Source organism: Prionailurus bengalensis, chromosome A2 (assembly GCF_016509475.1).
Source record: "Prionailurus bengalensis isolate Pbe53 chromosome A2, Fcat_Pben_1.1_paternal_pri, whole genome shotgun sequence".
Lineage (NCBI taxonomy): Eukaryota > Metazoa > Chordata > Mammalia > Carnivora > Felidae > Prionailurus > Prionailurus bengalensis.
In genome coordinates, this window is record NC_057348.1 from 376,695 (window position 1) to 400,854 (window position 24,160).

The 24,160-nt window shown below is 64.3% G+C and overlaps 2 protein-coding genes and 2 long non-coding RNA genes across 4 annotated transcripts; 3 read left to right on the top strand and 1 right to left on the bottom strand.

Moving 5' to 3' along the window:
• Nucleotides 1–6,802: 6,802 nt before the first annotated feature.
• On the bottom strand, nt 6,803–8,280 carry LOC122486621. Its single transcript, XR_006298194.1, has 2 exons — nt 7,215–8,280; nt 6,803–6,912 (listed from the first exon to the last, which is right to left on the bottom strand). It is a non-coding gene; the product is annotated as an uncharacterized LOC122486621 (long non-coding RNA).
• A 1,222-nt stretch (nt 8,281–9,502) lies between these two features.
• On the top strand, nt 9,503–9,995 carry LOC122486348. Its single transcript, XR_006298135.1, has 2 exons — nt 9,503–9,686; nt 9,787–9,995. It is a non-coding gene; the product is annotated as an uncharacterized LOC122486348 (long non-coding RNA).
• Nucleotides 9,996–16,475: 6,480 nt separating this feature from the next.
• On the top strand, nt 16,476–19,408 carry LOC122486349 (neutrophil elastase-like). The gene is made up of 5 exons (XM_043585790.1): nt 16,476–16,598; nt 16,960–17,116; nt 17,858–17,999; nt 18,794–19,024; nt 19,147–19,408. Exons 1-5 carry the CDS (start codon nt 16,532–16,534, stop codon nt 19,345–19,347), a joined length of 798 nt encoding a protein of 265 aa, XP_043441725.1. The 5' UTR covers nt 16,476–16,531; the 3' UTR covers nt 19,348–19,408.
• Nucleotides 19,409–20,998: 1,590 nt separating this feature from the next.
• Nucleotides 20,999–23,250, top strand: CFD (complement factor D). The gene is made up of 5 exons (XM_043586005.1): nt 20,999–21,322; nt 21,964–22,120; nt 22,203–22,347; nt 22,443–22,700; nt 23,034–23,250. The coding sequence occupies exons 1-5, from the start codon at nt 21,265–21,267 to the stop codon at nt 23,193–23,195; spliced, it is 780 nt and encodes a 259-aa protein (XP_043441940.1). The 5' UTR covers nt 20,999–21,264; the 3' UTR covers nt 23,196–23,250.
• Nucleotides 23,251–24,160: the final 910 nt, after the last annotated feature.

Genomic DNA, 24,160 nt, shown 5'->3' on the forward strand with positions numbered 1-24,160 from the left:
CGGGCGCTCGGAGGGCGGAGCCGGCGGGCGCGCGGGGCGGGGGCTGCGGCGCGGGGAGCACAAAGCGCGGCCCCTCCCCCGCGGGGGCGGGGGGAGCGGCGAGCGGGAGCGCAGGGAGGGGAGGGGGCCCCGCCCGGCCCGAGACCCCGCGCCCGCCACGGCCTGCGTGCGGCGCGAGGGGCGGGGGCTCTTTGTCTCGGCGCGTCCGGGGCGCCGCGCGCGTTCCTCGCCGGGCCGGTCCCCCGGCGTGCGCTCGCCGCGCGCGGGGCTCCCGCTCCCTCGGCCCCGGGGAGTCGGGGGGGTCTCGGGCCCCCGTAGGGGCGGGCTGGGACCGGAGTCTGCGCCGCCCCCCTCCCCTCCCGGCTCGGCCTCGGGAGCCCCGTGGACGGCGGGGGCGGGGGCTGGACCCCTGGGGCCCCGGCTATCCTCGTGTCTCCCCGGGTCTCCCCCCGTGTCGTCCCCTTCCCGGGGCCCGCCGCTCCCCGGCGCGCGTTTCCATGGCGAGGGCGCCGAGCGCCGGCGCAGTCCGGAGACAAAAGAGCCCGGGGTGGGGGGTGGGGTGCTTTCCCTACCGTCCCCGCCCTCCCCCCCCCCCCCTCCGCCCACGGCCCCCTCACCCTCGGCCCGGGCGCCCCCGACGGGTCCGCTCTGCGGGCCTCCAGGCCCCTCGCCAGGCTCCCAGGGCGCGCGGCGGGATGCCCCGGGGCGCGCGCGGGGGTGGCGGGTACGGCCGGCCGCGCATCGCCGCCGCCGCCGTAGACAGGTGTTTCCTCCGTCACACACACAACCACGTAGGCTAGGGACTGGCTGAGCCCTGGTGTTTTGAATGGGGAAACTGAGGCCCTGGGAACTTCGTTCACCGTCCAAGGTCGCCAGGCCCCAAACGACAGGATTGTATTTGGCTGGTGTATTCACCATCTCCTGAGCACCCACTGTGTACTTGACCCTGAACAGTCACCGGGGAGCCACTGGGAAGCGGGGCAGACCCTAGCAATCCTGAAGTAAGCGTCTCATTAGAGTAGGGGTGAGGCTGCATTAATTGAGCACCTACAGTTTGTCGCCTTGACCCTTCTTGTTTTGCAAGCGACAGCCCCAGGGTGCCAGGCTGGCTCAGAAGAGCATGTATCCCACTTGACGCGCGGGGGGGGGGGGGGGGGGGGGGGGGTCGTGAGTTCGTGCCCCATGTTGGGTGTAGAGATTCCTTACAATACGTACACTGAGAAAGAAAGAGCTCCATGGGTTTTGAAAGACGATTCTATGTGTGGTGAAGAGTGGGACCCAGAAGGTTCGGACCCCACTGGGGCCTCCGCTTCCTCTGACCTGAGCCCGCTGGCTGTTCCCCCTTCCCAGGACCTCGAGGTGGGCCTCAGTTTGCTCTCCAGGGGCGGAGCCAGGGCAGCGGTTGGGAGTCCTGGTGTTGACAGTTGTCCACAAACAGCAAGAGAAGGAGAAAATGGGGCAATCGCTCCTGGGTGCTTTCTGGGGGCAGAAGCGGGAAGCGTTGTCTCGGGGGACCCTCCTGATGTCTCGGGGGTCTGGGAGAGGGTGTCAGGGAATCTAAGGATCAGGGGTGGGGGGTCCTTGTCCCATCGGAGCCCCCGGTGGTGATGGGGCAAGGCTCGGCTGTGGTGGCACACTGCCCAGCTGCGGCGTCTGGACTTGAGTCTGGGACACGAGGGAGCCATGGGAGAGTTTAGAGGGGGAAAAAGGGGTTGAGGGCACCAGATGCTGCTCAGAAACTTGCCCGTGTTAAGCTCTTGGGCGGCGGGGGGCTGCCTGTTCATGTCCCTGTTGCATAGATGAGGCAGCAGGTCGGCTGAGAGGGAACACTGAGGTCACCCAAGGGAAGGGATGGTGTGGTCTCCGGAGCCGGTCCTGTCTCCCGCTGTGCTCTGGCCACCCAGGTGGGCAGGCGGGAGCGGGGGAGCGGGAAGCAGGCCTGAGGGACGTGCAGGGGACACTTAGGCAGCTGCGCCGTGTCGCTTGGTGAGGACCAAGGTGGGGCCTAAGCCCCCAGGACCCCAACATCCTACCCGGACTCCCAAGCCCCAGACCACCCCACATCTGCCTTTGGGAGCAAAACCAGCCTGGAAGAGCCTTCCTTCCACAGCCCCAGACACAAAGTGGCAACCCTGAGGCGCGGGTGGCCACCACCCTTGTCAAACTCCGAGTCTCACCTTGGAAACAAATGCCACTTTTAAAAAGTTGGGCTGGCATTTGATTAACAAAGTTAGCTGCCTTACACTGTAGCATGCAATGGTATTGTTAGCATCTTCACGGAGATGTGCAACCACCACCCTTGTCTCATTCCAGAACATTCCATCACACCAGAAAGTAACCCCGGCCTCATCAGCCATCACCCGCGCCCCCCAGTCCCCACAAGCCCCCTTCCCGTCCGTGCATGGGCCTATTCTGGACGTTCGCCCACGTGGCCTCACACCCCGCGTGGCCTCTCGTGTCTGGTTCCCTCCCTGAGCGTCACGTGTTCAGGGTCCGTCCGCGGGGCGGCGGGGGTGGGCGCCTCGCTCCTGCTCGCGGCCGAGGGATGTGCGCGTGCGTGGTGGACGCACCTGAGGGGCGTGCGCGTGCGCGGTGGACCCGGTCTTCTGTGGGCGTGCGCGTGCGCAGAAGACGTGTGCTGGGTATACGTTCACACGTCGATGGACGTTTGCGTCTCGGTTGCTGTGCATCAGGCTGCTGTGAACGTCGTGCGTGCTTATCGGGGCCCCCCGTTGCCCCCCCCCCCCCCCCCCCGGCTCTTTCGGACACGCGCCTAGAAATGGTTGCCGCGTGGAACTTTCTGAGGAACCACCACCAGACTGTTCTCCGCAGCGGCTGCCCCCTCTCAGTGGTCCCGATTGGCCCACATCCTGGATGACACTTGGTATTTTCTGTCCCTCAGTCGAGCTGTCCTGGTGGGTATGCAGTGGTGTCTCATTGTGGCTTTGGCTTGCGTTTCCCTAATGACTGATAACTTTGTGCATCTTTTCACGGCTTCTTGGCCTTTGGCTACTTTCTAGGGGAAGTGTCTGTTCAGCTTCTTTGCCTGTTTCTAAACTGGGCTGTTTTTCTGTTGACTCGTAAGACTTCTGCAACCCAGCCTCGTCCTTCCCTGTCCGTGGTCCCTCTCTCTTGCCCCCGTCCTGGGCGTCACAGCTCGGAAGGCCCTGCTCCAAAGATGGGACGGCGAGGCCACTTCTCCAGCGCCACCCAGCTCGGCGGCCCCACGGCCACTCCCACCCGCTTGACAGATGCCCAGACTGCGGGCAGGTGAGCGACCCGCCCAAGTGCTCACAGGTTAAAAAGTGAAAAGCTGGTCACGAAAAGCTGATCACACAGCGTGTGATCCCCCGTGTGTGAAACATCCGGAAGGGGCTCATCCACAGACGGGAAGAGGCCCGTGGGGCCGGGGGCTGGGGAGTGATCACTAGTGGTCCGCAGGGGTTGGGGGGGGGGGTTCTTTTTGGGATGATGGGTTGTTTTACCCCTAATCGTGGGGGGCGGGGGTGCACGCCTCTGTGAAGACACTAAAAGCCGTTGAAGTGTGCGCTTTAAATGGGGGAACTGAATGACGTGTGAATGAGATCCCAGTGGGACTCTTGGGAAAGCAGAAGTATTGAAACATACTCCCCGAAGCCAGCAGGACCCAGTCCCCGGTCTGCTGCCTGCACAGGCCCAGCCGGCACGTTGGGTTCTCCAGCACTCAGGCTGGGGAAACTGAGGCCTAAGCCTGCGTCGCGAGTGGCGTCTGCCGTTTTGTTACCATGGCTGGGCGTCTGCTTCAGGTGTGCCACGCGCTGGGTCTCAGCGACGGTTAGTTAACATCACCCTCACCCAAACCTGGAGCTGTGGCTCGCTTTACGGAGGGGGAAACTGAGGCACAGAACGGGGCCGTTGCCGGAGTCCAGGCAGGCCCTGGGAGCAGTTGGTGGTGGAGGCCTTGGGCAACTTCCTGTTTCCTGCTGGGAGGGGCTGGCCCCCTGCAGGGGGGGGGGGGGGGGTGCCTGGGTCCCGCTGCCCTCCCCAGCCACCCCCAGCCCACCCTGTGCTGCCTGTGACCTGGAGGGCGACCTGGAGGGCGAGTGGGTGTCCCCCTGGGGCCAGTTTTCCTGCCTGCCCTGCAAGCCTCTTCCCAGGGTGGGGGCTGAGGTCGAGGCCCCCAGCCTGGTGTCTCCCCTTTGCCCCGAAGCCTTCAGGTCCTGGCCCTGCCGCTGCTGCTGGGGGGCCACGAGGTGTGGCGGTGGTCCCCAGGCAGAGGTGGAAAGAGCAGTGAAGAGGGGAGGCAGGGCAGGGCGGGGTAGCGGGGTGGAGGGGGGAGAGGGGTCAGTGGTAGGGGGGGCCAGGGACCGATGCTGGGGGCGCCATGGGGAGGCGCAGGGGGAGGGGGGATCAGTGCCTGGGGGAGGGGCCTGGGGGACAGGACTAAGAGAGACAGGCGCCCCTGTGTGGGGCCCACTGTCCGGGGCCTGCTCACACGGTCCAGTTATCCAGCCTGCTGCCGGCAGACACGTTTCCAGATGTTTTGTCACAAGGGAATCACGACGAGCTGTTTTGTGCGTGTTTCCCTGCAGAAGCCTCTCCGGGGCGGTCACAGCAGCCGGGCCAACCTGCCCTCCCCTCCCGCAGAACTGAGCCCTGCCCGTGTCCCCACATCTTTCCTGACACTGGCCGTTCTGGCATTTTCTGCCACTTGTTATGCAGGAAGGGTATTCCGCTTTTATCCGTGTTTCCCGGGCAAGCCCGGTGCCTTCCGTGCCTTGGTTTACCCGCAGGACCACCTTCGTGGATCCGTCAGCGCCCCACGGGTGGACTTGCTCCCAGCGTGTGCATCCCGCCTGCCGCCCGAAGCCCTAGGTCTGTGGCAGAACTGACCCCTTTCCCTTGAGATTTGCAGACGACCGGCCTCGCGGACTGAAGGCCGGGCTTTCCCAGAAGGTAAGGCCTGGTGGCCCTTGGAGACGCCCGTCTCACTCAGATGCCAGCAAGCCTGTTCAGGGTCTGCTGACCCCGCGGGGCACCGACTCCCCTCGCTCGCAGCGCCCCCTTCGCCCAGATGGGGAAGTGGTCTCTGGGACGTCTGTCCGCCCTCTTCCCAGGTCACCCGCTTCCTGGAGAAAGCACCCTGCTCTCTCCCACCGTCACAGACCCACTGGGCTTGGAACCGACTGACTCTTCGTTTTCTGTGGCAGAGGGACCGAGGTGCGGAGCTGAAGTGACTTGGCCAGGGTCCCGCGGCAGGTTACTACTACCGAGAGCTGGGATTTGAACCCGAACCACGGTACAGACCGAAACGTGTGCTGTGGCCGCACCGGCCCCGGCTGGGCCCCTTCGGGCCCTGGGCCGCAGTTCTCCCCTCTCCTGACTTCGTGCCCAGTCGGCTTCACGAAGGCCCCCGCAGAGCGCCTGGGGGGAAGCCGGCAGTGGGGCGGGGGACATCCGGGATGAGGCCCCAGGACCGAGTGTGGAATTGGAATTGGATGTCTCAAATATCTGAGCATCTCAACAGTGTGGGAAACAGCATTCGCTAAACACCACGCGCCAAGCCCCGTGGGTGGGGCCGGAGACGACGAGGGACAGGACAGAGAAGGACCTGCCCTGTGGTGCTCCCAGACCCTGTGGGCGGGGGGGGGGGGGGGGGGGGGGGCCAGACGTGTGTGAAGATAGGGGTGTGCCAGGGGTTGTGGGTTTGTGCCCACCTGGGGTGCCAAACAAAAAGTAATTAAAAAAAATAGAGATGTGCACAGGACGTCGTGATTCTCTTTGGGGGCATGCCTCCTGACCCGGCCCACGAGCATCAGGAAATTCCTGGAGGCATCTGGGACCTGAACGTCAAGTAGGAGTTCATCAGGAAAAGAGTGGGGAGGAGCATGCGGAGACGGAACAGCATGTGCAAAGGCCCTGGGGTTGGAACGAGATTGGTGGGTTGCAGGAGAAAGGCTCAAGTTGTCAGAGCAGCTGCCAGGTGGGTAGTTCTGAGGTGGAGCCAGGGGGCTGGCCTGAGTCTCCTGCTACCCGTCCAGGGAGATGGGGGGTGGGGACCTTGTCTGGAACGGCCTGGCACACGGCACAGCCTCTTTCTCCCTGGGGCCTTGTGGCGGGAGCCCTGATGTCTTCGCTGGAGTGGTCTCTTCCCAGGCTAGATTCTGTTCTCAGCCCCCATCACAGCCGACAAGCCTGGGGGTGCTGTGACCGCCTCTGGGGCCCAGCTGACCATCACTGGCCCCACCTCCCACACTGTGCCTATATCCTTGGCCCTTCGTGTGCCCAGCACACCACTGGGCCTCCCTGCCCTTGACCCCGTGGCTGTGACCCTAATAAGTGATTCCCGAGGCGCCTGGGGGCTCGGTCAGTTAAGCGTCGCGGCTCAGGTCAGGATCTCACAGCCCGTGGGTTTGAGCCCCGCGTCGGGGTCTGTGCCGACAGCTCGGAGCCTGGAGCCTGCTTCCGACTCTGTGTCCCTCTCTCTGTCCCTCCCCTGCTCATGCTCTCTCTCGCTCTCTCTCAAAAAATAACTAATAAACATTAAGAAGCGATGCCCATCCTCTTCTCGACACCGATTTCTGCTTTGCTGGGCGGGCGGGGCTGGCAGCAGGAGTTCATGGGCGCTAACTGGCAGTGTGGTCTCCACCCCCAGGGGCCTGTGTTCGCTGAATTCTCTCGCAGTCCTGAGAGGCGGGGGCTGTTCTCTCCAGCAGACAGAGGGAGGGGCCGCCACGGCTCAGAGAGGTTGGGTAACTCGCCTGCAGACACACAGCCGGTGTGAGCTTTGATCCCAAGTCAGATTCCCCTGGACCATCTCTCGTTTGTGCGGAGACTATATTGTACGGCAAGGTCAAAAGACACACGAGAAACTGGTGATAGACTCTTTGCCACTTGAGTCACAGGAGGCTAATGTGCGCCACGTAGAAAGACCTAAAGTATAAATATTACTCATATTAAAATAATATACTAATGTGAAAATAATTATATGCTATGTATTATAGCTTCTTAAGCTAAATAAAATTCTATTGAAATAGATCATACATATTTACTGTAAATCACTATACGTCTACATGTATACTTCATAACATATAATAAAATATGACAGTGAAGCTCATATATAAAGAGTGCCTAAAGCCAACAACAACAGCCCGGTCGTACAGGCGGAGGCTGTAAGCAGACCGTTCAGAGCAGAGAAACACAAAAGCCTCTTGACGATGTGGGGACAGCCTCACCCTCACTGGTTTGCACGAGAGACTGAGCAACCTCCCCGGAGACCCTGTCTTTTGACGAGGACACAGACACAAAGCTGCTGAGAACAGTGCGGGCGTCCCCCTCGGCGGGCGGGCGGCGAGGCATCTTCCCGCTGCAAACAATCCGTGTTCCCAGCAGGAGGCCACCAGGGGAGTCACAGCCGTGTGGAAGGTACAGAGTCCTCGGGTCACTGCCCTGAGGGGTCTTCATGGGACAGCGGAGAGCAGGGTGTGTGGCGGGGGGACACCTGTCGCCGGCTGCTCGAAGCACCAACCAGGAAGCCCGCGAACATGCGGGGTGAGGTGGGCAGAGGGGCGCGGATTGCACAGTGACCCCCATCTTTCCAGCAGGGACTGTTTACACATTTTTTAGACCGTTGAACCTCACGAGGGTGGAAGTAAAATTAAAAAATTAAGAATAAAGAGCAGCAACGCTCCGGCGTGCGCCCGGCGGGGCCAGGACTTGGGTGAGGCTGTGTCCAGACAACTGTCAGCGCTGCCGACCTGAGGTCACCAGAGATCACCTGGGGTCCGAGGCAAACACGGGCCTCAAACCCCGGGGCTCTGCCCTCTCCCAGCAGCTGCGTGGGGGCTCCGTGCTTATTCTCCAACTCGATCGTGAGGAAAGGGGCCCGCGGGGGCCAGCCCTCTGCCCGGAGCGGTCTCCCGGCCCCCAGCCCTGACCCCGGGTGTCCCAATGCCGCGCAGCACCCCCAGAAGCCCCCAGTGCTCACCCAGACTGGCCACCAAGGTTAGTCGAGTTGCCATTAACCCACTTGGCAGATGGAGAGGCTGAGGCCCAGAGAGGAATGTCAGGGTGCGTGAACCTAGATTGGTTCAGGGGCCCCGCCTGGACCCAAAAGAGGTCATTCGCTGCCCGCTCATTGTTCAGAAGGGGAACTGAGGCTGAGGGGGTGGGGGCCCCACACGGACACACTCGGGAGGGAAGACAGAGGGACACAGAGACACTACAGGCTGAGCCTCCCGCGCTTTCCCTGGACGCCGGGGAGTTCGCTCGGGTCCCGCCGGCCCCCACCGGCCACCCGGCCCAGCCCTTGGCCGTTGCCTGTTGCGTCACCCACAGTTGGAGCCGGAGGGGCCGAGGCCGCAGCTTCCAGGCCCCACTTCCCCTCCGCCCGCCCAGCCCAGCCCAGCCCCTTGGAGGAGCCCCCAGGGCTCCACACCGCCTCACACCACGCCTCCGCCTCCAGGCAGCCCCTGGCCCTGCGGTCGCCTGCCTGCCCCCCCAGGTCTCCGTGTGCTGCACACCCAGAGCAGAGCACTTGCAGGGGGTCATGAGGGCCAGGGCCCGCCCGCTTTCCGGCAGGTCTCCGTCTTTTTTTTTTTTTTTTCTTAAGTTTTATTTAATTGCACTTCACGTTCCGTAGAGCTGATCCATTTAACGATTCCGTGGCATATGGTACATTCACAAAGTTGTGCAACCACCACCTCTGATTCCAGAACATTCCACCACCCCCGCCAAAAGGAAGGAAGCCCCATCTCCACCAGCAGTCACAGCCCCCTCCGCCAGCCCCATCAGCCATCACCTCCCCCAGCAAACCCTCCGCATCCCCCTGCCCCCGCGAGCCCCCTTCCCGTCCGTGGATGAGCCCGTTCTGGACGTTTCGCGCACGCGGACTCACACCCCGCGGGGCCTCTCGTGTCGGGTTCCCTCCCTGAGCGTCGTCGCGTGTCCGGGGTCCGTCCGCGGGCGTGCTCTGGGACGCGGTCCTCAGTGCGCGTGCGCGTGCACGGTGGCTGCACCTGAGGGACGTGCGCGTGCGCGGCGGACACGTTGTGTTTGTCCCTCGTCCCTGTTACACTCCCGTTTGGATTGGGTAATTGAAGCCCTGTGGGGGAGGGCTGTTCTCATTTCCCACTTAGCAGGTGGGGAAACTGAGGCTCAAGAGGCGGTATTTCCAGCCCAGAATCGCAAAGCCCAGCAGAATTTGAACCCAGGCAGCAGGTGCATGTCTACTCCCAGAAGAGCCTGGGAACGAGGAGGGGCCGTGTGACCTGCCGGGAAGGGAGGGGACGGTGGGGGTGGTGATGATAGTGATAGGTGGCAGTGACGGGTGGTGGTGACGGTGACAGGTGGTGACAGTGATGGCGACAGGTGTCGGTGGTGGTGACGGTGACAGGCAGCGCCCCCGCTTCCCTCACCCTCCCCGTGGGCGGAGCACTTTCCAAACAACCAGCCCATCCCTGCCCACTTCACGGGTGGGGGTGGAGGACCCAGGCGGCTCGCCGCAGCCGGCACCGGCGGGCCCGGGGGCACACGGGGCGCGTACTGGTGACGGGGGCGCCCCGAGGTGGCTGGACTGATGTAAGGGTTCAGCCAATGTCTGCAGGAGGACGGGAGGAGGGGAACCAGCCCTGCTTGCTGTGGGCAGCAGACCCGGGGGCGAACATTCCAGAGACAGGCTGCATGCGTTCCGAGGGGAAAGCCCCCAGGTCAGTACCGTCAGCAGTAAGTTGATGGTCGCCCGGGGCGGGGAGGTGGTGCCCGGGAGGACGCGGCCACCCGCCCGTGGGACTCCTGACGCATCACAAGGGACAGGAAAGGCTGTGGGCCGTCCCGCGCGGAGGAGACACCAGGGCCAGACGGGGAACGGTGCCCGAGCTGCAGGAGATCCACGAGGAGCCGATCGGAACCAGCCTTCACTCTGGCCGCGTTTCCAGGGAAGCTGGGGGTGGCAAACCTGGGAATTCTGGGGACTTCTGTGAGCTTGAAACCATTTCAGAATGAAACGTTAAAAAGCATTTTTTTGGTCCCCAAATTTGGTGAGCTCTTCTCTCTCTGTTTCTGTACGTTTGTGCTTTTCATGACAATGAATATTTATAAATGAGCCCTAATATCTCCTTCTTTCCTGGCTTCTCCCTCTGGGCCCTGCAGCCCCTGGAGTGTTCTCTGTGGGGGCGTCCTGGACGCTGTGGGGGTGCAACAGAATCCCTGAACCCCACCCCCTCGATGCCAGGAGTCCCCCCGACCCCGTGATAACCACAGACATTGCCCAGGGGTCCCCTGGGGCAGAATCACCCCCAGGAAAGAGCCCCTGCCTGAGAAGGCAAAGTGAATCTGTAGTGGGTAAGGTGGCAGAGATGTTTCTGTGGGTCTCAGGAGGGCACACGGCTCTGTGGCCCCCGGCACCCACCTGAGTGGGGCCCACCCCAGTCCCTAGACATGCAGGCCACATTCTGCCTTGCTGGGGCCGCAGGGAGCCTGAGAGGGAAGGGGTGCAGGGCGTCTGAGAGATGCCTCTTGGAGTCAGGACCCCCGGGCCCAGCCCCTGCATGCTCCGCGGACTGTGCTCCTGACCCCAGGCTCCCTGTGGCCCCAAAGATGCAAAGAGGACGTGAGGACAGCAGCCCAGGTGTGGGACCGCCCCAACGGCCTCCCCAGCTGGGGAGGGGGCAGAAAGGGTGGCAGGTGGGGTGACCCTGGAGCCCCTGCCCAACCACGACCTACAGCCACCTACTCGGTGGCTCTGCCCTCGCACCCGTCTCACTGGCAGTGTGTCGGGCCACACGTCCATCTGTCTGTCCGGACGCTGCTGATTCTGGGGGAGTGTCCACTCAAGCCAGCCAGTGAAATGGGGACACTGAGGCGGGACCAGGCCAGGACTCTGTCTGCCCCTTGGGATGCGTGCCCCAGGGGGAGGGGAAGAAGAGAGAACGGGGGGGGGGGTGTCTCTGGGCCATTCGACTGTTTCCCCACCTGTACAACGGGCAAGTGACATGCAAGCCATGAGCTCCTGAGCCTTGGCCGGCACAGCAAGTGCTCAGTGAGTGTGTGTGGGTCTGGGTGGGGGGGGACGCGCGGGGGCAGGTGAATGATGTAAGTGCCAGAGGAGGGGCAGGAGCCCTCATCCTGATGAAGATGTTCCATGACTCAGTTTGTTCATCTGCAAAATGGGTCGCCTCACCGGCTTCCCCCCAACCCCATCCTTCTTAGAAACCTCCCTGGCCTTCCAGACCGGGTGCCACCGTCCCCAGGGAACCTTCTGAAACAGCAAGGATCCCAGCTGCCGGGCTCTCTGGCCCCGGCAGTGGCTGCCTGCCAGGCCCGGCCCCGTTCCACCAGCAGACCGCAGCCCCCTGTGCTGTAAGCCACAGGACACCCATTGTGCAGATGGGGACACAGACTCGGAGAGGCCACGCGCCAGGGTCGAGGTCGCACCGTGGCTCTGCCCGCCCCACCCCCCAGAGACCATGGGTGGGGACAAAGCTGAGCCCCACTCACGGCCCTCCTTGGCGGGCATCCACCCAAGCTCCGTGCTGCCCACTGCCCACTGCCTGGGGACCCATGAGTGCGTGCAGGCGGCCCTGCCCTGGGTCACCCCATCCCAAACTGGGCGATGCACTTCCCTTGCTCTGCAGCCTGAGCCGCTCCTCTCCCTGGTATCGGGACAAGGCCCCGGGAGGGCTGGGCTCACAGGTGTCCTGACCTCAGGCCCCAGCGTCCCTCTTGTTGGCAACTCAGGGCCAAGGGTGCAGAGCGGGCTGTCAGGACGTCCTGGGGAGGCTGTGGGGGGGGTCACCGAGGGGGCTGTGCTTTGGGTCTCACAGGGAAGGGGGCACCAGTGAGTGGGGGGGGGGCCAAGGGATGGGCACCCCGGTCCCTCAGAAACTCCATCCCGGTGAGTGCGGTGCCCGGGCCCTCCACCTACAGACCCCCAGCCCATCCGGCCACTCACCTGTTTGAAATCAACTACAGTCCAGGACCCAGAGCAGAAGCTCAAAGACATTCCCCTCCTATAGGCGGGTGGGCAGAGCCAGCAGGCCCGTGGGATCTCTGTCATTCATCCTGCAGTAAACATTTATGGAGCGCCTACTGTATACAAAGCCCGGTGCGGATGCGGGGACACAGCCTGGCATACAGCAGGCTTGGTGGGGAGAGAGCCACCCAGGGGAGCCCAGAATTGCCCTTTGGGCACATGGGACCCCGCCCCCCGCCCCACCTCCCAGCCCTGCCCAGGCCGCCCCCAGAGACCTCACCCAAGTCTTGGTGTCACCCTCACTCTATTTGGTGCGACTCCGCCCTCCTCTGGGTTACGTTGACCATCAGGCCATACTTCCTTCAACTATACCTTCCCTCCACCTCCTCCCGGCCCTGCCACCCTGAAAATCAGGCGCCTGGGCAGAGGCAGGACCCCAGGGCCAGCACAGGACCAAGAATACGGTTGGTTTTGTAAGTGAATTAGTGTGCCAGTGACAAATGTTACAAAGAGGGGCTCCACGTGGCAGGGTCCCTGGAGGAGGTACTTCCTGCCAGCACTCGGCCCCAGCTGGACCTCCAGCCACCCTCTATGCCCAGGTCGTGGGGGCCCATGGCACCCGGCGCCTGGCCGTGGTGGGGGATTCTGGCACCCTGCTCAGGTTGTACAGGAGCCCAAAGGCACTGTGGCCACGGAACGCGTGAGTGTCACAGCTCCGGCATCTGCTGTGGCCATGCCCGCCTGGCTCTCAGCACCCGGGGCCTCGGTCCCATGGCTGGAGGAACTGACGAGAGGCCCAGGGGAAGGGGGGGGGGGGGGCTTCAGCAGGCTGACGTGTGGAGCGGCCTCACCCCCACAGCCTTCGTGGGTCTGGGGGCTCTCCCACCTCGGGGGCAGGTGTGGGTGACCAGTCCAGTGTTTTCTGGCAGCAACACCCAGAATCCAGGGGTCCAGGTATACAGTAGGAGGCCAGTAAACATCTGCTCCCCTCTGGCGTGGCCCTATCTCTCTCCTTGTCCACGTGTCCTAAAGAAAATTCCAGACTCAACACATTTCACCCCTAAGTGGCGCAAGACCACTCCCAGCCCGCTTTCCCTGACGTAGTCACATCCTGGCCACCTCGCCCAGCCTGGGTGACTGACCGAACGGTTCCCTCCCCGCCTGGGGGACTCAGCAGCCGCTACCCTCCGTGGTCCAGGAATGAACTTCCCAGGAGCGCTCCAACTTCTTTGCTCCCGCCTCCCATACGTACAGGGGCTAAACTGGGGCTGTGCCGAGCAGTGCAGGGGGGAGGGCCGCCCCCTCCCACGGGGGCCCCAAGCATGAGGCCAGCGAGCCCTGAGGTGGGAGCTTGGACACAGGGTGGCCTCAGAAAGGGACTTCTTCCACGCCTGGGCCCACAGACAGCCCTTTGCACCGCCCACCCCTATGGGGCTCTCAGGAGCCCCGGGTTCCTGTCTGTCCTTCCCACGTGGGGAGAGGGCCGAGGGCTGCTCGCCTGAGCCCCAAACTCCGGCTGGGGGGGGCTGGGGAGAGGCCTGGAGATCAGTAGAGGGCCCAGGTCACAGTGCTCTCACTGACTGGACGCACACAGATGGGGGTTTTAATCCAGCCCTGCCCGGGCGACCCTGATTAAGTCGATGCCCATCTCTGTGCCTCAGTTTCCTTGTCTGGAGTCACCCCAGGCATTTCCCAGAACTGTCCAAGGAGCCCCACCCTGGCCCTCAGGGACGGTGACACTGTGCCCACCCCTGCGTCCGTCTCCCAGCTCGGGGACTGCTTGAGGACCGGGCCGTGATAACATGGAGTGCCCGGGGCCTGGGGGGGCTCTTGATCCAAGCGGGGACGGCACAGGGGTTATTAGGGAAGCTTCCTGGAGGAGGTGGTGATGCCTGGGCTGAGTGCCCCGCACGAACAGGACTCTCTGGAGGGTTGCCAGGCTGTTCGGTGCGGCTGGAAGGCAGCAAGGCAGGGGGGCAGAGGAGGAGAGCGGGTCGGGGAGGGGGCGGCATGCGGGGCCGCAGAAAGGAAGTAAGGTGGGCCTGGAGGCGAGGTCTGAGGCAGGAAGAGGTGAAGGTCATCGGCCAGCTGTGGAGCAGGAGACTGGTCGTAGCAATGAGGCCATTAAGGCCCAGAGAGGGGCCGACCCGCTGAGGGGACACAGAATTGGAAGGCAGCCCTCTCCTTATTGATTTACTCTGCTGCCACCTGGTGGCAGCATGCAAATTCAAGCAAGAGCGAGAGCTCTGGGCCGGCCCTCTCTCCAACCACCCCAGGGGAGGAGCTGCTACGGTTCACAGCCGCGGTGCCAGGAACAAATCGTTGCCAAACCCCAGGAAATGTATGCTGGTGAGCGTCGGAGGAGGCCAGGAATTTCCCGAATTTCCCAGGAGCCCAAGGCAGGGAAGCGGTTCCTATAAAAAGCCCAGAGGGGGGGCGCCTGGGTGGCGCAGTCGGTTAAGCGTCCGACTTCAGCCAGGTCACGATCTCGCGGTCCGTGAGTTCGAGCCCCGCGTCGGGCTCTGGGCTGATGGCTCAGAGCCTGGAGCCTGTTTCCGATTCTGTGTCTCCCTCTCTCTCTGCCCCTCCCCCGTTCATGCTCTGTCTCTCTCTGTCCCAAAAATAAACGTTAAAAAAAAAAAAATTTAAAAAGCCCAGAGGGGCCTTTGGTGCCCAGAGATGGGGGTGAACGAGGCTTGTTGGAGGGGATGTCGACTGAGCTCATTGCTGGGAACAGAAAGACCCAGAAAACGCGGCCCCCGGTGTTTCCCATGGGCTCAGGCGTGTGAAGCTGGCCAGGATCGGTCTGCACAAGGCAAAGACGAGAGCCCGGCGGGGAGGCAAGGACCGGGGCTTCGGGTGGATTTGCCAGAGCTTGGCCGGGGTGGTGCAGATTCAGGCAGCCACAAAACCACAGGAACAATACAGGGGCCGCCTCGTGAACCCAGTGCCTGTCGTGCGGGCACCGCACCCGGTCACCACCCCTGTGATCTCGAATTAGAAGCTTCCCAGCCTGCAGCCCTCCAGGCCAGCAGCACCCTGCCCTCCTGATGGCGGTTAATGGCTAACAGGCCCTCAAGGACGGCACTTTCTCAGCTGCGGACTCTGCAAACCTTCATTTAATCCCTGCGTCCGGCGTCAGATGGAGCCTAGTGTTCAGACCTCCATCCGATGGGCGAGGACACGGAGGCGGGGAGGGGTCGAGTCGGTGGCCGGGGCTGGTGCAGTGGGCAAGTGGCCACACTAGGGAACGAGCCCAGAGTCAACACGTAACCACCACGACACGGATGAACCTAGTACACAGGTGGTGCTCGATAGAGGCAGCTTTGGTTAAATCTGCTCTCCCTGCCAGAGCCACGTCCTCCTCCCCCATCCCCAGACTGCAAGCGCGGGCTTACTAAGTGCTCTGTGGGTGGGGGGGACCCTGCCACGGGGACAGGAGGGTCGAGGTGCCTCAGGCCAAGGCAGGGAGAAAGGGCAGGGGCCGAGCACCCGCTGTGTGCAGGGCTCCGGAGGGCAGGGCCGTCACCCTCATCGCTGGGGGCCGTGGGGTTGGCTCGCCTGTGGCCACAGGCTGAGGGAGCCCGGGGACCAACTGGGCCCCAGCCGAGGCGCTGGCTCTGGGCGCCCCTGGGGCCCCGGCCCGCCCATTCCCACAGCGGATCCGTTGGCTCCCTCCCCGCACCCTGCCCGAGCCCCGAGCCCCGAGGACGTTGCCTATTGCGACAGCGGCCGTTGGAGCATCCTGGGGGAGGCGGGAAGTGAAACAGGGGTCACGGGGGAGGGGGCTGGGCCCTGGGGACCCTCGGCTGCCCCCGGGCAGAGCACTCCGGCTAACTGGAGGTCAGGCCCAGCTGGGGCCAGGGCACTGGCCAGGCCAGGCTCGGCGGTGGGGGGGGGGGGGGCTTCAGGGAAGCTCAGGGGGGCTGGGGGTGGGAGCCCCTTCCCAGGACTTGTGCCGGACTCCAGATGCTGACCCTGTGACAGTGAGTTCCTGTGAGCGATAGCCAGAGGGGACGGGCCGCACACGGCCGTCCTGCTGCTGTGAGCCCTGGGGGCTGGGTGTGGACCCCGGATCCCCCGTGTGGGCAGGAGCCCGTGGGGGAAGCCCCCGCCCTGCCTCAGTCTTCCGTCCCTGCGGAACGTCAGGACACAGACCGTGCAGCATTGTTGACACTATGATAGTGCCCGGGGTAAACTGAGGCACACGGGGGCCCCAGCCAGCAGATTCAGTAAAAACACAGCACGCCCAGGTCAATGTGAGTGTCGGGGAAGCGAGGACTAACTTCGTGGCGCGGGGGGGGGGGGGGGTGTCCTGTGTGGAACTGGGGATACGCTTCTACTGAAAGACATTGCGTATCTGACCTTCCCATTTAATTGTGTGGTCCTGGCCGTGGGACTCATCCAGTGACCCTGCCGGAGCCAACCCCGTCCCCTTGCACCCCCCCAACCCTGGGCGGGGGAGAGGAAGTGGGGACACCTGGCCCCACCGTGGGGCCAGGGCAACGGCCTCCGGGGGTGGGGGCTATAAGAGGGGCAGGTGGGCACAGGGGCCAGAGACGCCAGAGCCCCAGCCCGACCATGACCCCAAGCCGCAGATCCGCCGGCCCTGCCCTCGCCCCCGTGCTGCTGGCCATGCTGCTGGGTGGTGAGTGCGGCCACGTGTCTGTCCGTCTGTCTGTCCCCAGGCATCTTGGCCTCTCCGCTTGTCCCGGGCCCTCGTGGCCCCTCATCCTCGTGGGAAGGGGACCGCCGTGACGAGCAGGCCTGTTTCCAGAGCAGGACAGTGAGGCTGTGGGTGGTGAGGCCGGCACGGGAGCCCAGAGCTGGGGTGCGAACCCTCTGGGGACCCCGAAGCCACTATGTCTAAAGAGCTATGCTCTGGCGGGGTGGTAGGGTGGTGGCAGGCACCCCCCCCTCCCCGTGCCTCAGTTTCTTCATCTGGATGCATCGGCCGCGGGCCGGGGCTCCTGCATGGTACTCACCACCCTCCCCCCATGTGTCCTCAGGCCCTGCGCTGGCCTCGGAGATCGTGGGCGGCCGCCCAGCCCGGCCCCACGCGTGGCCCTTCATGGTGTCTCTGCAGCTGCGTGGAGGCCACTTCTGTGGTGGCACACTCATCGCCCCGAACTTCGTCATGTCGGCTGCCCACTGCGTGGACGGCCTGTGAGTCACCCCAGCTCACGCCTCCCTTTCTCACAGCCCTGTTGCCGCATGTATCTAACGGGAAGGAAGTGAGACCTCCCAGGGGCGGGGCCGCATTAGAGCACCTGCCAGGCCGGGCCCTCCTGGGCTGGGGGGGTCAGGCCGGGCCTTCCTGGGCTGGGGGGCGCAAGCTGGGCCCTCTTGGGCTGGGTGGGGTCAGGCCGGGCCCTCCTGGGCTGGGGGTAAGTGGTCAGGGTGGGCCCTCCTGAGCTGGATGGGGGGCAGGCTGGGCCCTCCTGGGCTGGGGGGGACAGGCCGGGCCCTCCTGGTCTGGGGGGGGTTCAGGCCGGGCCCTCCTGGGCTGGCAGGGGGCAGGCCGGGCCCTCCTGGGCTGGCGGGGGGGCAGGCCGGGCCCTCCTGGGCTGGGGGTAAGTGGTCAGGGTGGGCCCTCCTGAGCTGGATGGGGGGCAGGCTGGGCCCTCCTGGGCTGGCGGGGGGCAGGCCGGGCCCTCCTGGGCTGGGGGTAAGTGGTCAGGCTGGGCCCTCCTGAGCTGGGTAGGGGGCAGGCTGGGGCCTCCTGGGCTGGGGGTGGGGGTGGTCAGGCCGGGCCCTCCTGGGCTGGGGGGACAGGCCGGGCCCTCCTGGGCTGGGGGGGGCAGGCCAGGCCCTCCTGGGTGGGGGTCACAGCTGAGCTCAGGGTCTCTCCGCGCTCCCAACCACCAGGGCCGCCTCAAATCGCCTCCTGCCTCTTCCTTGCTGCAGGAACTTCCGGTCGGTGGTGGCGGTGCTGGGGGCACATGACCTGCGGCGGCGAGAGCCCACCAGGCAAATGTTCACCATCCAGCGGGTCTTTGAAAACGGCTTCGACCCCCAGAGGCTGCTGAATGACATCGTGATTCTCCAGGTGCAAGGCCGGCTTGGTGGGGAGGGGACACCCAGGGGGCAGGAGGCTTGGGGAGGATGCAGAGGCAGGAAGACCGGGGGGCCCAGAACGGGAGGCCTGCGTCAAACCCCCGCTCTAGCTGGGTAGGTCGCCTCTCTGTGCCTCAGCCCCCACCCCGTGACGTGGAGAAACCAATCCCACCTGGCGGGCTGCTGAGGGCACAGGGTGCAGAAGGCTGTGAGCCGCTGTCCGTGGGCAGACTTATTATCCGTGTGGCCGGGCACGGGGACCGCTCCTGTCTTTGTGACATGGGGTGACATTCCCCACATTCAGCCGGCGGGAGACTCCCTTCCCCACTGCTTGCAAACTTAAGGGTTATTCTCTGGGAATGTTCTAGAACAAGGGAAGTGTCGCCGCTGTTGCCCAGTGTTTTATTGGTTACCCACTGCATACAGACAAGGCCGGGGGCGCCTGAGGGGCTCAGTCGGTTGAGCGTCCGACTTCAGCTCAGGTCGTGATCTCACAGTTCGTGGGTTCGAGCCCCGCGTCAGCTCTGTGCTGACAGCTCAGGGCCTGGAGCTGCTTCGGATTCTGTGTCTCCCTCTCTCTCTGCCCTTCCCCTGCTCGTGCTCTGTCTCTCTCTGTCTCAAAAATAAATAAACATTATTTTTTTTTAAATATTTACACAAAGACATGTCCAGAGATGCTCCGAACCACTGCGGCTGCTCCCACTAGACAGATGGGGAAACTGAGGCCCGGGGAGGGGAAGGTCATGGCCCACCACCCCCTGTGACACTCTGTTCCACCCACCACAGCTCAATGGGTCAGCCACCATCAACAGCAACGTGCGGGTGGCCAGGCTGCCTGCCCAGAATCAAGGTGTGGGCAGTGGGGTGCAGTGCCTGGCCATGGGCTGGGGCCAGCTGGGCACAACCCAGCCACCGCCCAACATCCTGCAGGAGCTCAACGTGACCGTGGTGACCACCCTGTGCCCCCGTTCCAACGTGTGCACGCTGGTGCCACGCCGGCAGGCCGGCATCTGCTTTGTACGTACCCGGGTCCCCCGGTCCCCACCCCGGTCCCCCCCTGGGTGCCCCCCCCCCGCTCCCCCCCGGGCCGCGGCCAGAGCCCTGGAAGGCCAGCCTTCCGACCCTGTCTGTGTCCGCAGGGGGACTCGGGGGGGCCCCTGGTCTGCAACGGGCTGATTCAGGGCATCGACTCCTTCATCCGTGGAAGCTGTGGCTCCGGCTTCTACCCAGACGCCTTCGCTCCGGTGGCACAGTTCGCCAACTGGATCGACTCCATCATCCGTCGCCAGGACGACCGCCCCTCGGTGCATCCCAGGGACCCTGCGAGCAGGACCCTCTAGAAAGGGCGCCGCTGGCTCGGCCCTGCCCACGGTGACAATAAAAGCCTCTTGGTTTTCGTAAGAATGCGTGTGTTTCTTGGTTGTACACGGGGGCCCCAGAGTGGTCCGGAAAGTGTGTCTCGTGGGCGTGTCGCCTCCAAACGGCAGGAAGTTCGGGGCCCTGGGGTAAGAAGACCTTCCCCACCCTCCACAAAGGATGCCAGCTGCCACCCGGGTTCCCAGCGTCACCGGATTGAGTCACTGCTCACGCGGCACAGGGACCGGTCCAAGTCTCTGCCACCGTTCACTCATCCGGCCCTCTCTCCGGCCCTTGAGGCGAGTCCTAGCTCTGCCCCATTTTACAGGCAAAGAAGTCGAGGTACAGACAGGCGTGAAGCTGTGCTCGGCAGGCAGCCTCGGTTTGAGTCCCAGCTACGTTGGGCACCCGACTGTCTTTCCCCGAGCCTCGGCTTCCCTGCAGGAAGGAGTGAGGGGAGGGGTTCGGGTCCCACACCGGCCTCGGCCTCACGAACCCTGCCCGCCCCCCCACTGGAGGTCAACGGCCTGGGCCCTGCCGCACGGTTCTGGCCTCTGGGGCTCCCTCTGCCTTGGGGTGCTCCCCTCCCACAGCTCCGCCCAAGCACTGGCCGGTGGTCAGCCGGTCAGTCACTCTTCCAACCCAGCCCTGCACGCTGGCGGCCGTTGGTTCGTTCGAGGCCCGGGTGGGGAGTGTTCAGGGTTATTTATTGAAGAGTTCCAAATTTTGTTGCAGTTTCCAACTCTTACATAACCTGGACTCCATAGCCTAATGGGCTTTTGTTTCCAGTTTCTGATTTCAATAAGGAAACACGTTAGGATCTAACAAATCACACTGGCTACATTTTTTCTATTCTCTGTGCCTGAAACAGTCCACAGCAAAGAGGAAAGCGGTAGATGGAAAGATACTGTGCCATGTGCCCACTGGGGATGTCCAAGGCCCGACCCGCCCTTGTTGTGTTCCCAGCACTGCCCCCCTCCATGGGTTCATGAGACATTGATCCATCATCCTGACCTTATAAAGGGTCACGCAACCCATTCTGCTCATCAAAACCTGCCAACCCTTGCTCGCAGTGATTGGCTTGGGAAGGGCCATGTGATCAAAGCTCAGCTAACCAGAGGCAGCCTTGAGAAGCTGGCTGGAGTGATGGGGAATTGGGGGAGGGGCCCACTGAGCCACTGGGCTGAGTCTGGGGCCCCTGGGCCCACAACAGGGGAGCCCGCTGAGGAGAAAAATCACCAAGGAGGAAAGGACGAACTAGAGACAGAGACACCTGATAGGGGGCAGGCACCTGGATCAAGCTACACCTGAAAGTAGTCCCTGAACTTTCCATTTAAATTTCCGTGTTGAAGACCCCACCCAGTTCAACTTGTTTTTTCTGTCATTTGTATCTGACACACCCCCTTTCTAACATTCCATTTGTTGGGGTGTTGGGCCCCAGAGCCAACAGGGACAAGGCTGTCAGGTGACCTTCCCACCCCCACCGACCTCCTCTCTTAGTTGGAGGAGGAAGAGAAAGAAGGGAGGGGCAGAAAAACGGAGGAAGTTGGTTGTTTACAAACTGTGGCCTCCAGCTGCTGTTGCAAAACGTTGGGGGTGGGAAGGTCACTCTGGGGAGCCTGGGCTGGGGGGCTGAGAGTGGGTCCGCCTGAGGGTCTGCGGCCCCCACGGGGACCAGCCCTGGACCTGACACAGAGGCAGGAGTCCCCTCCAGCCGCCTGTCCTCTCGGTGCGGGGCTCCCGTGGAGGGTGGGCACGGAACAGGCAGGCTCCCCTTTGCCCTGCTGGACGGTGGCCACGCAGCAGAGCGAGCCTTGGGAGCCCCGCCCCCTTGCCCGCTCCTACAAGTGTCAGTGCCTGGGGGCCCCAGCCTGAGTCCCCGCTCAGGCCACAGCAGCAGCATGACCGCCTGCCTGGTGCACCTGGTGACGCTGGTCCTCCTGGGCGCAGCCGTGTGTGGTGAGTGACAGGGCCTGGGCCTACCGGGGACAGCTGGGAGCCACCCGTCTGGAGGGCGGTCAGCCGCCCCCCCCCCCCCCCGCCATCAAGCAGGAGTGTCCCCGGCTCCAGCAGGTGAATGGAAAGCTCTGAAAAGGAAGGATTTTCCCCAAACTTCGAATATGAAGCCTGAGCTCTCAGAGTCCAAGCTCAGCCTCCAGTGAGGGTCAAGTTGTCGGTGCAAACGGCCGGGACTGCTGGGTCTGGTCAGCCACACTTAGCGAATTTGCCCCAGAATCCCCTGCTCCCAGTGGGCCCGGACTGGACTCCAGGCCTGCCCCCCCCCTCCGACCGGACTCCAGGCCTGGGCCCCCCCCCACCGGACTGGACTCCAGGCCTGCCCCCCCCCACCGGACTCCAGGCCTGGGCCCCCCCCCACCGGACTGGACTCCAGGCCTGCCTCCCCCCACCAGACTGGACTCCAGGCCTGGGCCCCCCCCACCGGACTGGACTCCAGGCCTGGGCCCCCCCCCCACCAGACTGGACTCCAGGCCTGCCCCCCTCCCCCCCACCGGACTGGACTCCAGGCCTGGGCTGCCCGAGGGCCGGGTGGGGCAGGGAGGCCCGCCCCCTGAAGCACACACCTGCCCTCGCTCCCCCAGCGGCGCAGCCCCGTGGGCGAATCCTGGGCGGCCGCGAGGCCGAGTCCCACGCGCGGCCCTACATGGCGTCGGTGCAGGTCAACGGCAAGCACGTGTGCGGCGGCTTCCTGGTGTCCGAGCGGTGGGTGCTGAGCGCGGCGCACTGCGTGGAGGACTTGTGAGTGTCCGGAGCCAGCGGGGGGCTGGGGGGGGGCTAGGGAGGGGGGACGCGGCTCTCATGTGGACCCCCCCACGCCCAGGGCCGACGGGAAGCTGCAGGTGCTCCTGGGCGCACACTCCCTGTCGCAGCCCGAGCCCTCCAAGCGCCTGTACGACGTGCTGCGCGCAGTGCCCCACCCAGACAGCCGGCCCGACACGATCGACCACGACCTCCTCCTGCTGCAGGTCTGCCGAGCCCAGCCTCAGTCCCACCTGCTGCACGCGACCCCCGCTGCCCCCCCGCTCCCGCCCTGACCCCCCGCTCCCGCCCCTTCCCGTAGCTGTCCGAGAAGGCTGAGCTGGGCCCCGCCGTGCAGCCCCTGGCCTGGCAGCGCTTGGACCGCGACGTGGCGGCCGGTACGCTCTGCGACGTGGCCGGCTGGGGCGTGATCACCCACGCGGGCCGCCGGCCGGACCGCCTGCAGCACTTGCAACTGCGGGTCCTCGACCGCGCCACCTGCAACCAGCGCACGTACCACGACGGCACCATTACCCAGAGCATGATGTGCGGGGAGAGCAACCGCCGGGACACCTGCAAGGTGGGGGGGGGGGCGGGCGGGGGGTGCGGGGGGAGCAACCGCCGGGACACCTGCAAGGTGGGGGGGCGGGCGGGGGGTGCAACCGCCGGGACACCTGCAAGGTGGGGGGGCGGGCGGGGGGTGCGGGGGGAGCAACCGCCGGGACACCTGCAAGGTGGGGGGGCGGGCGGGGGGTGCGGGGGGAGCAACCGCTGGGACACCTGCAAGGGGGGGGGTGCGGGGGTTGGGGTGCGGGGAGATTAACCGCTGGGACACCTGCAAGGTGCGCGGGCGGGGGTCCCTGCAGGCGCGGTTGCAGCGCTCACGGCCCGGCCCGCCGTCCTGTCCCCGCAGGGCGACTCCGGGGGCCCGCTGGTGTGCGGGGGCGTGGCCGAGGCCGTGGTCACGTCGGGCTCGCGCGTGTGCGGCAACCGCAAGAAGCCCGGCATCTACACGCGCCTGGCGAGCTACGTGGCCTGGATCGACGGCGTGATGGCCGAGGGGGCGGCCGCTTGACGAGGCCCCGAGGGGCGGCCGACCGGGTTCGCGCAATAAAGCATCCTCTCCTGCACGCTTCCTGCCCGTCCTGAGCACGCGCGGCCGCGCGGGGGCGCCCGTGCTCCTCCACCCGCGGTCCCGGGAGGTGGCGGGGAAGCCGCCCTGCGGGCGAGACCCTGCTCTGGGGGGAGCTTCAGCTTCACAGACCCTCTCGAGTCACTCTGTTCTGTGACCCCCGTCCCGCATCGGGAAACGGAGGCTCAGGTCGGGGGAAGCTCCTGGGCAAAGCCTGGATTCGAACCCAGGATCACAGCCCCGGCGTTCATAGTCACTTCCGGGGGCTTGGGGGCTCCCAGAATGAGGAAGGCTGATGCCTGTCCTAGAGCAGTCACACTGGGGGTCTGAGGAACTCCCTGCCCTCCTGGGTCTCAGTTTACCCTTTCTGGTAAAGGGTCCAGTTTACCCAGGCCCCGAGGCCCGGTGCTTTCTCCCACCTGGATGAGGGGCCGTCGAGACCCACACCTGCTGGGGCTCAGGTGGTAAGCGTGGCTCACAAAGGGGGCTCACGACTTCCCTTTTGTTGAAAAGAAGACTGAGGATCTGAGAGGTGAAGTCATGTGCCCACCCCTGGGGATTGTGAATCGGGGGGGTTGGAACCGGTGGCCAAGTTTTGCTTTTCCACCACAGAGTGTTTACCTTGGAGTCATATGCTCATGCCTACAAAAGCATTTATGGAGCACCTGCTGTGTGCACGGTCCTGGGCTGGGCACCATGGTCACTAAGACCTGCTCATAGTAACTCAAATATCCCATTACACAGGATGTAACTCACTCAGCCCTTCTGATGATGGACACGAGGCTCAGGAATCTCCCGTGTAATTTAAGAAACTGGACACATTTAAATAAGGGGGGGGGGGAGACAATTGCTGGCCATCCAGACCCGGGAGACTCATTCATTCAATAGGTATTTCCTGGATGAAGTGA

Bases quoted from the DNA above. Each gene is read 5' to 3' on its own strand.
- LOC122486349 (XM_043585790.1), top strand. From the start codon at position 16,532: ATGACCCCAAGCCGCAGATCCGCCGGCCCTGCCCTCGCCCCCGTGCTG. The intron at 18,000-18,793 runs GTGCAAGGCCGG...CACCCACCACAG, and splicing joins ATGACATCGTGATTCTCCAG to CTCAATGGGTCAGCCACCAT. The intron at 19,025-19,146 runs GTACGTACCCGG...CTGTGTCCGCAG, and splicing joins GGCAGGCCGGCATCTGCTTT to GGGGACTCGGGGGGGCCCCT.
- CFD (XM_043586005.1), top strand. From the start codon at position 21,265: ATGACCGCCTGCCTGGTGCACCTGGTGACGCTGGTCCTCCTGGGCGCA. The intron at 22,348-22,442 runs GTCTGCCGAGCC...CCCTTCCCGTAG, and splicing joins ACGACCTCCTCCTGCTGCAG to CTGTCCGAGAAGGCTGAGCT. The intron at 22,701-23,033 runs GTGGGGGGGGGG...CTGTCCCCGCAG, and splicing joins ACCGCCGGGACACCTGCAAG to GGCGACTCCGGGGGCCCGCT.